The sequence below is a fragment of the Muntiacus reevesi genome, chromosome 7 (assembly GCF_963930625.1).
Source record: "Muntiacus reevesi chromosome 7, mMunRee1.1, whole genome shotgun sequence".
NCBI lineage: Eukaryota > Metazoa > Chordata > Mammalia > Artiodactyla > Cervidae > Muntiacus > Muntiacus reevesi.
In genome coordinates this window covers 54,046,304-54,058,513 of record NC_089255.1, presented here as the reverse complement: position 1 = coordinate 54,058,513, position 12,210 = coordinate 54,046,304, and the positions used below count along the sequence as shown (strand labels likewise).

At 35.6% G+C, this 12,210-nt stretch overlaps 1 protein-coding gene across 2 annotated transcripts in view; it reads left to right on the top strand.

The window, feature by feature from the left end:
* The window catches only part of UNC13C (unc-13 homolog C), a 621,734-nt gene that overhangs the window by 266,807 nt on the left and 342,717 nt on the right, over window positions 1-12,210 (top strand). For both annotated transcript variants that reach the window (XM_065940669.1, XM_065940670.1), the window contains 2 exons: window positions 3,690-3,917; window positions 4,916-5,057. In XM_065940669.1, the coding sequence (XP_065796741.1) occupies window positions 3,690-3,917; window positions 4,916-5,057 (370 nt within the window). The remainder of the gene's footprint in view (window positions 1-3,689; window positions 3,918-4,915; window positions 5,058-12,210) is intronic.

Sequence of the window (12,210 nt, the reverse complement as noted above, 5' to 3'; positions counted from 1 at the left end):
GGTTCAGTAAGTGATGGGGCAATGAAAAGTAATTGTAGATGAGTTACAAATTTGTGAATTGGTCTGTATCTCTAAACTAAATCAAAGTTGAATCATTTTTCATATCAAAAGCATAGACATTATGTGTCTTTTCTAGAAATAATAGATAAAAGGCTCAAACATAAGTCTTTACTAACTTGCTCTCCCAGATTGGTGATTTTGCAATTTATGGATCTGTCTGTTGTCTGTAAATATTAGAGTAGATATGCTACTCCAACATCAAGAGCATTGGTGAATTACTTCAAAGTTAATTGTCAAGCTTTCCTAGTTGATTCTTCAAGAGAATTTAAACAGTGGTTGTTAAGTAGAGAGGTTTAGTTTCTTAAGAAGAAAATTCTTTTGACATTCTAGCCTTGAATTTGGTAGTTATTATTGGGATGAACATTTATTATGTGGGTGGCGGTAAATTGGCTCTGCCTGAATTAGAAAAATAATCCAAAAGTTAATGCATTTAACTTTTGAGGACTTTAACATTTCAGATATGCAGGTGACATCACTCTTATGGCAGAAAGTGATGAGGAACTAAAAAGCCCCTTGATGAAAGTGAAAGAGGAGAGTGAAAAAGTTGGCTTAAAGCTTAACATTCAGAAAACTAAGATCATGGTATCTGGTCCCATCACCTCATGGGAAATAGATGGGGAAACAGTGTCAGACTTTATTTTTTTGGGCTCCAAAATCACTGCAGGTGGTGATTGCAGCCATGAAATTAAAAGACGCTTACTCCTTGGAAGGAAAGTTATGACCAACCTAGATAGCGTATTAAAAATCAGAGACATTACTTTGCCAACAAAGGTCCGTCTGGTCAAGGCTATGGTTTTTCCAGTGGTCATGTATGGATGTGAGGCTGAGCACCGAAAAATTGATGCTTTTGTACTGTGGTGTTGGAGAAGACTCTTGAGAGTCCCTTGGACTGTAAGGAGATCCAACCAGTCCTTCCTAAAGGAGATCAGTCCTGGGTATTCATTGGAAGGATTTTTGCTGAAGCTGCAACTCCAATACTTTGGCCACCTGATGTGACGTGTTGACTCACTGGAAAAGACCCTGATGCTGGGGGGGATTGGGAGCAGGAGGAGAAGGGGACGACAGAAGATGAGATGGCTGGATGGCATCACCGACTCGATGGACATGGATTGCGTAAACTCTGGGAGTTGGTTATGGACAGGGAGGCCTGGCGTTCTGCGACTCATGGGGTCGCAAAGAGTCGGACACGACTGAGCCACTGAACTGAACTGAACATACTTTTCTAGAGCTTTGAAGGCATTAATAGACATAACAAGTATAGTTGTTTAGAAATGAAATATTGGGGGAAGCCAATATTTTAATCATGCTTCTAACCCTTTGGGCATTCTTTGAATCACCTTTAAAACCAAACTTTTGAGGCACTTTGAATCTTGCAGGTGACTTTTTCAAGCAACTATTGTTTTTTTCTATTTAATGATTATTCCAATACTTGAAGTAAAATATCTCTTTTGGGGAGTTGCAACTATGTAGTCTAGCCTATGCTAATTTTACTCTGTGAGAATTATGCTCTATGGAATGAAGCCATTATTAACAAATTACAAGAATGCTTAGAGGTACATAACTCACAAATATATAGTTATTCTAGGGCATGTTTTAACAGATCACTATGGCATTAAGTGGTCATGTATGGATGTGAGAGTTGGACTGTGAAGAAAGTTGAGCACCAGAAAATTGATGCTTTTGAACTGTGGTGTTGGAGAAGACTCTTGAGAGTTCCTTGGACTGCAAGGAGATCAGTCCTGGGTGTTCATTGGAAGGACTGATGCTGAAGCTGAAACTCCAGTACTTTGGCCACCTCATGAGAAGAGTTGACTCATTGGAAAAGACCCTGATGCTGGAGGGATTGGGGGCAGGAGGAGAAGGGGACAACAGAGGATGAGATGGCTGGATGGCATCACCGACTCGATGGGCATGAGTTTGAGTAAACTTTGGGAGCTGGTGATGGACCGGGAGGCCTGGCATGCTGCGATTCTTGGGATCGCAAAGAGTCGGACACGACTGAGCGACTGAGCTGAACTGATGGCATTAAGAATGTCCCTTCAAATTATATCTTAAACGGAATACGTTAATTATTAGTATTCTTTTTTACATATGTGGTTTAAATCTTCAAACATTAAAAAAATTATGTAAAGACAGGCAAACTGGTCTTTCTACCAACAGAATATGCATCTCTTTTACCATACTTTAATTACATCTTGATTACTATGAATGCACTTTTACCACTTTAGAAAACAAATGGTATATTTTCAAATAATGAAAATGTTCACTAAAATATTGATGTTAAATTTTATATGAATTTGTTATAAGGGAAGTTCATAGTTGACCTTCCCTTTTAGTTTCTGTGTTTAAATCAGGCGCACACCATTTACAGAAGTAGATTCAAAGAACTTTAATGAGACTATCCTTTGTGGTTGGAATTGTGTAGATAAATCATCACATTCAATCTCTAAACAATTTTATGAGCTATTAGTATGCCTATTTCATAAATACAGTATTTCAAAAAATATAATACAAGTTTCGCAGTATTTATAGTCTTGGAGATAAAAATTGAAATGATTACTACCTACAGCCACAATATTCTTTTCATTATATCTCAGTTGCTTCTGTACCAAAAAGTGTTTGGTTTCAGCAGTGACAGTCTCTCTGGACCCTGATACATGGTCTTTTACTTTCCTATTTCACAGTCAGTAAGGAACCTTGAGAGTCAGAATCAAGGTCCACTGTTTGCTCAGGGAATACAGAGCAACCCAGAGGCCACAGAGAGCATTAAGACTATCGGACTGGTGGTTGTAGAAGCTGAGGGACTCGAGGATTGCCTTTTGGAAATTCTTCACTGCCAGGATTTGTTAACAAGAGTTTATAACACAAAGATAGTTTATAGCCCAGAATATTAAGACCAATCATAACAAATACATGTCCTAGAAGTAAAAAATTACTTTTTGAGTAGAAAGTGAAAATTCAGCCTGTTTAAAAAAGTGGCCATATCATAGAATGAGAGTGCACATCTGTGGTCCATGATGTAGGGATAGTGCAGTCTGGTGGTTTCTAAATCCTTTTTAAATAGAATCACTTTCATTCCAAGTAAAATATCACCCTGTATTTCAATCTAATGGATAGTGGTAGTTTTCATTTTGCAAGGAAAAATGTAAGCTTTTAATTACGATAAGTTTCATGAATTAAAAATAGGCACTTTAGGTGAATGCAAGTATTTGAAATGTTGATTTTTGAGTGAAATTTGCCATATGTATCTGTTTCTCAATTTTGTCTTGGTTACCCAATGAGTAAATATGTGTGGTATGTAACACATTTGATTTGTGTGTTCCTTTGGTTTGGAAAGTTGCTTTTAAAAATTCAAACCAAATATTTGCACAGCTGTGATTCAGTTCAGTAATACAACTAAAAAACCCTGGGATCGTGGATGTCCATTACCTACAGTAGCATAAGGGCTAGTCATTCTGAATCTTAGCATGGTGCTTATTCTCCTGATATTTTCTGAAAAAGCTAATCTGACTCCTGAGAATTAGAGCATTCATTCATTCTCATGTTCTTCCTTTTTTTCTGACCCTCCCCCTGGTCTATGAAAAAGAGCTTCATGTATATTTACATCACCATCAAATTTTCTATTATAGGAGCAGCAGAAAAGAGTTCTAAGCATGGTGCAGAAGATAAGACTCAAACCATTATTACAGCCATGAAAGAAAGAATGAAGATCAGGGAGACAAACAGGCCAGAGGTGTTTGAAGTAATTCAGGAAATGTTTCAGATTTCTAAAGAAGATTTTGTGCAGTACACAAAGGCAGCCAAACAGAGTGTACTGGATGGGACATCTAAGTGGTCAGCAAAAATAACCATTACAGGTAAACATAAGTCTTTTTGAAAATTTTTATTCCACTTTGAGATTTTTATATATCTTAGAAATCACTGCTAATAAATGTTATAGGCAAAATAAGAAGATTTTTTCAGTCTTGTCAACTTTGAAGTCTAATTGAAACTTCAAATTTCTAAAAGGTATGGTAGATAATTGACGTCATTTCAGTCCATGTCTCATTCTAATCAAAAGTCATGTCTAATCTAATCTTCCTCTTTGAGAGAAAGAAAGTTCTGTTTTATATTTGTCAATACCCTGCAGTTTACAAGAGATTAGTTTTGTTGCTGCCTGACACAGATAAATGACAAGAGTAGCCAATAATCTCTTTAGTCAATTTTTCTTAATGAGAAAACAAATATCATTTTACTTACTCCTGGATCAATACCCCTTATCCATTTGATCCTTGACTGAATGCAATTTGAGTGTAGTGATGTCTAGTAATTTGAACTTCTGAAGTTGCTCATAATAGTAACAGCAACTGCATAGGTTATCATGTGAATATTTACCAAGCCTCTTAATTCACTCATTTTATATTCAAAAGGTAAAGTAAAGAAACTTCTCTTTAATACTGGTAGTAAACTCATGTACACAAAAATATTTTAAATCACAGACTTTGAACTGCATTGGGTAATTCAAAATATTTACTGAATTAATTAATTAATTGGCTTAATGTTTGTGCATTCTCATTTGTCTATACATGCATGCAGTGACATATGAGTATATAGGTAATAAATATATGTAGATGTATGTCTATAGCTACTGTTCATTACAGGCAAAAGAAAATATTAGCCAAAGAAAGGTTTTAATGTTGTGTGATTGATTCTTTCATTAAACATTTTGTTAAATCCTGTTGTTCATGAGACTGAAAGCAATGGGGTTGTGTCTGCAAACCCAGGGAACAAAATAATAGAAAACGTTTCCTTCATTATCAGTTTTTTGTTTCTGCAAAAATACTTATACTAAAAGTTTGAATTTGGTTTGTTTCAGTGGTTTCTGCACAAGGCTTGCAGGCAAAAGACAAAACAGGGTCTAGCGACCCATATGTTACAGTTCAAGTGGGAAAGAACAAAAGAAGGACTAAAACCATTTTTGGAAACTTGAATCCAGTATGGGATGAAAAGTTTTATTTGTAAGTATATAATGGAAAACTATTAAAATATTTGAGGATAAATACAAGCATGCAAAATATACAAGCAATAATTATTTCATGTTTTAATTGTATCTATGCAGGAATTATAAAAAGATGTTGTGAACTGATATTGTGAACTTATTTAATACTCTTATAATATTTATTATTTGTTCCTCATCTTGAGAAGCAAGTGAATAAAAAGAATATTACAAACAAAAAAGGTGGCACAGCTGGGGTTAGTTTGCAGGAGGAAAAAAAAAAATGATTGCAACATGATCTGTAACTTGAGTTGACCCAGTATAGTGAGGAATTTACAGGCTTGATTCAGCAATATCTTGACATCTGAAGATTTATGACTGAAAACAGTAGAAAGACAGCATCACATGCCCTATCACACCCATACCAGCCTATACTGATGAAATGGTTGATGAGAACTTTTAGAACCTCTCATTTTCTGTGCGTCATTTATTTTTAAACCTTTTATATCCTGTACCAAACAGCAAGGCATCATTTTTCTGTCAAGGGTTCTTTTCTTTCTGTCAATCCTTCTTGAAGAGAGATAAGATGACTTCCGGTTACTGTTTGTTGGAAATGAAAATGCCAATCTATGAGTTTAAAAGTAAACGATGCTTTTCTCTTTCCTTCTTTCTTTGTTAATGGTTTACACATGGATATCCTTTACGTGCTAAGTAAGCAAACACAACACATAGAGATTGTTTGGCAATGTGGGAAATAGTGTGCATGAAATAAGAGCTTCATGTGTATACTGGCTCAGAAACTATTAAAAAAAAGGGTGTGGAAAATGAGTTGGGACCCAATAACAGAGGGAACCAGAGAGAGTGTTAAGAGCTTTCTGTGACTTCTCCCTTCAGACTACTGGGAGAAACCATTTTACTATCTCTTTGTTAACAGAAGATAAGAAATTGATTGATAGTCAAAAATTTTTATTCCTAAGGCAGTCAAGTAAGTGAATAAAGCAGGATAAGGACCATAAAGGAGAGGGAAAGGCACTGCTGCAAACTTGAGAGCAAGTGACTCCTGGGCAAGAAACATCTCCATTGCTATGCTGTCTTGTGGGTACAATGCAGCTAGAGCTTCGTTTTGTAGGAGAAACTGAAAATTTGAAAGTTCAAAACCAGCAAAGTGAATCAGTTATACATATACATATATCAACACTTCTTTCCCCATATAGGTCATTATAGAGCATTAAGTAGAGTTTCCTATGTTATACAGTATATCATACAGGTTATCATAAAGCTTTATTTTATAATAAATAAAGTCTTAATATCAGGCAGTCCTAGTTGTCCAACTTTTTCTTTTTTCAAAGTTATTTTATATATTTTAGAACCTTTTAATTATTTTCATGTGTATGTTTTAATCAACGTCATTTTTTCATACAGAGTAAAGCCTGGGATGGTTTTGATTGCTTTATTCTCTTGGCTAAGAGTTCCAGTATAATGCCAAGTAAAAATGATAGAAGCAGACATCCTGGCTTTGTTCCTGATACTAGAGGGAAGAGGTTCCTTTCTTGATTAGCTCTGATATTAGCTGTGGGCTTGTAGATGCCACTTTTCCAGTTAAGACAGCCTTCTTCTACTTCCAGTAGGCTAAGAGTTTTGATCAGAAGTCAACACTGCGTTTTGTCTAAGTTTTTACTGCATACTGAGATGATTATCTGATACTAAATGTCATTTTGAAAAATATACTTGGACAATATTTTTCCATTTTGTTTGTGTTTTCGTTGCTTTCTTATTTTTCATGAGAAATCTGTTGTCATCTTTGCTTCTTTGTTCCTCTGTACGTGTTTCCCCCACCCCCATGATTGCTTTTAAAGTTTTCTTGTCTTTACTCACCTGTACAATTTGATTATGGTCTTCCATGGTTTAATTTTCTTTGTGTTTCCGGTGCTTACGGTTTATTGAACTACTTGAGCCCATGAGTCTGAAGTTTTCTTTAAATTTGGAAAAAGTTTGGCCATTATTTCTTCAAATATTCTTTCTGCTTCTGTCTTCTGGAGGTTTCACCTACACATATATAAAGCCTCTTGAAGTTAGTTGTCCCACAGACCATGGATGCTCTACCCGCCCCCCCCCCCGCCAGCCCCCTTTCCTTCTCTGTATTTCACTTTAAATTATTTCTATTGCTGTGACTTCTTCTGTAATGTCTAATCTACTCTTAATCCAAACCACTGCATTTTTCATCTTAGATATTTTAGTTTCCACATCAGGAAGTTCAGATTGAGTCTTTGCATCTTCAGCAACTCTACTTAACTGTTTTAGAAATTAAGATGTACTTGGAGGAGGTGACGTTCATAGGAAAATTGAAGAGCCCATGTAGGGATTTCCCAATATACCTTCTACTCCTACACATGCACAGCCTCCCTCTATTATTACCATCTCCCAACAGAGTGTGGGTATATTGTTACAATTGATAAAACTACGTCGACACAAGATAATCACTCAAAATTCATAGGAGACATAAAATTTCTCATCGTGTTTATATTCTATATATTTGGACAGATGTATGATAACATGTATTCATCATTATGGCATCAGGCACAGTATTTTCACCACCTTAAAAATCCTCTGCTCATCACCTGTTCATTACTCCTCACTCCGCCAATTCTTGACAACTACTGATCTTTTACTGTCTCCAAAATTTTGCCTATTCTAGGAGGTCCTATTATTTTGAGTTATACAATGTGTATCCTTTCCAGATTGACTTTTTTCCATTTAGTAATATGCATTTAAGGTTCTGTGTTTTTTTTTTTTTTCATGGTTTGATAGCTCATTTCTTTTTTAGCACTGAGTAATATTTGTCTTGATGTACTAGAGTAATATTATCTTGAATTTATCCATTCACCTACTGAAGAACATCTTGGTTACTTCAAAGTTCTAACCACTATGAATAAAGCTGCTGTAAATAATGCAGGTTTTTATGTGGACATAAGTTTTCTGCTCCTTAGGGTAAATGCCAAGGAGTATGATTGCTTGATCATATGGTAAGAGTGTGTTTAGTTCAGTAAGAAACTGACAAACTGTCTTCTAAAGTGGCTGTACCTTTTTGCTTTGTCACCATCAGTCAATAATAGTTCGTCTTGCTCCATATTTGCTCTAGCTTTTGACATTGCCTGCATTTTGAATTTCGGTTGTTCTGATGGGTGTGTAATGATACTTTGCTGTTGATTTATTAATACTGTGATTTTCATTTAAGACATACTTTATGGGATATCTTTTCATTTGCTTATCTGCCATCCTTTTTATTTTCTTTGATGAGGTGTCTGTTAAGGTTTTTGGTCCATTTTTCAATCAAGTTGTTTATTATTATTTAATTTTATTATTTCTTTGAATATTTTGAATAATAGACTTTCATCACAGGTGTGTCTTAAAATACTTTCTCCCCATCTGTGGCTTGTCTTCCCATTCCTCCAATACTGTCCTTCTGTACTTAACTTTCTGATTCATGCAATTATTATGACAGTTGTTTTTATGCCCTTAACTGCCAATTCTATCATCTTTGTCCATCCTTGGTTAGTTTTGATCAATAGATTTTTTCCCCCTTATTTTGTGTCATGTTTTTCTGCCACTTCATGTGCCTAATGGTTTAAATTGGATAACAGACTTTGTGAATATTACCTTGTTGGTTGCTGAATACTTTTAACATCCTCTAAATATTCCTGAGCTCTGTTCTGAGATGTAGTTAAGTTACATGAAAACCCTTTAGTTCTTTAGGTCTTGCTTTTAAAATTTATTAAGTGAAAATGAAACAGCACTCAACTTCAGGCTAATTACTCCTCAGTGCTGAAGCAAGACTTTTGCATATCCTCTGCCAACTGACTCATGAATGATAAACTTTTCTTATCTGTGCAGGAGACATAAGCACTACCTCTGGCCTTGGTGAGTGCTGGGCATTGTGACATCTAATTATTTTGAGGATGGCTTCTAACCTGGCCTTTGGTAGTTTTATCACATGCATGCACTTATTACTCAACTGATTGCTCAAGATGAGCCTGTAGCAGATTGGAAGTTGTTTTGTTTTTGTTTTTTTTCAATTCAGTTCTCTTCTTTTTGATAGTATGGTCTGTGACTCCTAACTGCTTTGGTTTCCTCAGATTTTCAGCTCTGTCTTTCTAACTCAGAGTCCAGAGGACTCCACCTGGCTTTCCTCTTTTTGTACAGTGGCCTAGAAATTTGCTCAGGGAAGTAAGCTGAAGTAATGGTGAGGCTCACCTTGTTAAGTTTGGTTTTTTCTTGGTCTTCTTGAAATCACTGTTGACAAATCTTCAGTATATTGAAAAACAATATTTCAAATATTTAGCTCACTTTTTGACTTTTCATGTGAGGGTATATCTCTAGTCCCTGTTACTCCTTCTTGACTAGAATAGAAAGTCTGGAACTTTGAATTTAACTGGTTAGCAGAACAAAATAAGATAGTGTGAGAGCCAACACAGAACATGTGAAACAGGGTGCAACATCCGGATATATGTGATTCGTAGGTTGCCAGTTGCAGTCTATGAAGCCAAGCCTCAGTCCCCAACCTTTTAAATGAAGCATCCTTTAATGTTGTAGTATTATGTCGACAGCACTAAACAGACATTACCACAGAAATGCTGTAGTCGAAATAGTCTAGTTTTCTAATCCTGCAAAGGGCCTCCTTTGACAAATCATCTGAGTAATGATACATGCATGCAGTGAGAAAACTGCCCCAAATCAAGATAAGTTCCACCCAAAAGAACTAGATATGACAGCGTCCAGTGCTCATTCATGTCAGGAATAGTGTTTGTCCCCACTGTACAGGTCAGAAAACGTCATGGTTCATGGGCTGAGTATATTGAAATAGGTAGTTAAAATATGAATTTTTGATATGTTGATTGGCAGTTTTTCGTGTAATTTACTGTATGCTTGGTTTTCCTTTTGATAAGGGACACCACATATTGGCAAAAACAATATATGTATTTTTTAAACAGCCTTCTTTTCAAGGAAGAGGAAATTTAAATTTATTGTACCCTGCTGTACATATATATATATTGCTTATTTTCACTTTACCATCAATATTGATGAGCTGTAAGTGAAACTATGCTCACAGATATTTTGTTTCTTTCCTTCTAGAATGTAAAATATGAATGCCTAAATTTTCAACAGTAATTAATTTTGTTGCCAGCTACCTGAATGCAAAGATTCCATTTTTATTATTGATGTTCTGTGTCATTGGTTCTAGAAATACTATTTTGAATCTACCTGTGCATGTTTTCATTTGACCATGAAAATGGGGTGGAAATTGCAAATTTATCTTTCTTTATAAGGGACTTTCTTTTTCTTTGGCAGGAGGAAATGAGTTCATGGTGATTTTATGTGCAGATTTTGCAAAATGCATACATATCATAGATTAACTCATCCATGCCTCCCACTAAACTGACAGTTCTTCCCTGTGAACTGGAGTGTAAAAACGTGTCCTGAGGTTCTGAAAATAGGATGGCTTATTAATGGTGTGACTTTAGCTTGCATTTGGGGCAATTTGTTTAAATTCTGAACTTTAGCTTTTCTAATATGAAAAGCTGAGATAATACATACTTCATAGGATTGATATATTTCTTGAGATATATTTCTTGAAGTTGATATAGAGAGCTTTTGTTACCTGTTAAGCATATTCAAAATAGCAGTTGTATTATTACAATTATTAATATTAGTGACATCATATCCTTTGTGCCAAGGATTTAGAGCAAACATAGCAGTAATACTTTAATATTGAAAAAGTTCCAGTCTAAATAATGAGGCCAAGATTAGTCTGATGAACAAGGTGCTGTAGGAAGGAAGTACTGCTGAAATGAGAATTTAGAGAATTGAAATTGAGTGAAATATTGAGAGATGGTTTTATCCAACTCCTTCATTTTATTGAAAAAATCAAAGCTTACACAGGTTATAGTACAGTCAAGTCTACAAAGGAGCCCCCTATTGTGAAATAAAAAATAAGATACAAGTAGAAGTACAGTGGTCTGTTTTTACCCACATCCAAATTCTTCCTTTGGGGAAAATGCAGCTGATCTGAACCAACAAGGCAGTCACAAGCTGGTAAGACAAAAATGCAAATGAAGTAATTTTTCAATTTTTTTGCTTGAAAGCTTAATTGTTCTCCCACTAATGGCACTTTGATGCCCTCAAGAGATTAATGCCAAGTGATTTCAATTTTAATTCTACCTCTCTTACAATGGGTTAAAAAGAGAAGTTGGAAATTTTAATCTTCAAAAGACTATGAATGTGTGATTCTAAAGTGAGACACTCTGGAGAGTGTTTACAGGGAAAAGAGGCATGACCAGTTAAGCCCTTGCAGAAATGTGGAGAGTAGGGGTTGTAAATGTGTAATTTTTAAAATATCACATGAGAGTTAATTAAGCTAATATATATAAAAATGCTCTGAAAATGATAATGGTATGTAAATCTAAGGTGCTCATTATCTTTGCTCTTGGATCCTAATAATTTATGTATTTGATCATTACGTGATTAATTATGACATTTTATTTTATTTTCCTGTGCTACAGTTAATGAAATGTTTATACTTATCATAAACCATTCCCTCAAGAGGAAAAAGAGTCAGTCTCTCCAGTGGATTCTAGAGAGAAAATGGTAGTATTGTCTGTCCCTTTGAATGAGAAATTTTGTGATTAAGAGACGTAGATTATATGTTATATGTTGATACTGTGATTTCTAGAGAACCCTATAGTTGATCCATGGTGCCTCATTTTTGCTAACATAGGAAATGAAAACAAAATGTCACACTGACTACCTCTTGGAGGGGCAGTAGCAGGCATGTATTAGCTATCTTGTTTTGATTGGTAGTAAACATTACAGTAAAGAGTTAATTTAATAAAGAGTCTAGTCAATGCAATGCCTATGGTTTGGAGAAGGAAATGGCAACCCACTCCAGTGTTTTCGCCTTGAGAATCCCAGGGATGGGGAGCTTGGTGGGCTGCTGCCTGTGGAGTCGCACAGAGTCAGACACGACTGAAGCAACTGAGCAGCATGGTAGGAGTGTGGACATGCCCTCATTTATTCATGGTGATGTTGAATAGACATGGCAGTGGTGTTTAAACATTCTACTCATGTATTGTCTGAACAACCAGCTCCACTTGCTGAGTGGGGTATCAGTTAAATTCTAC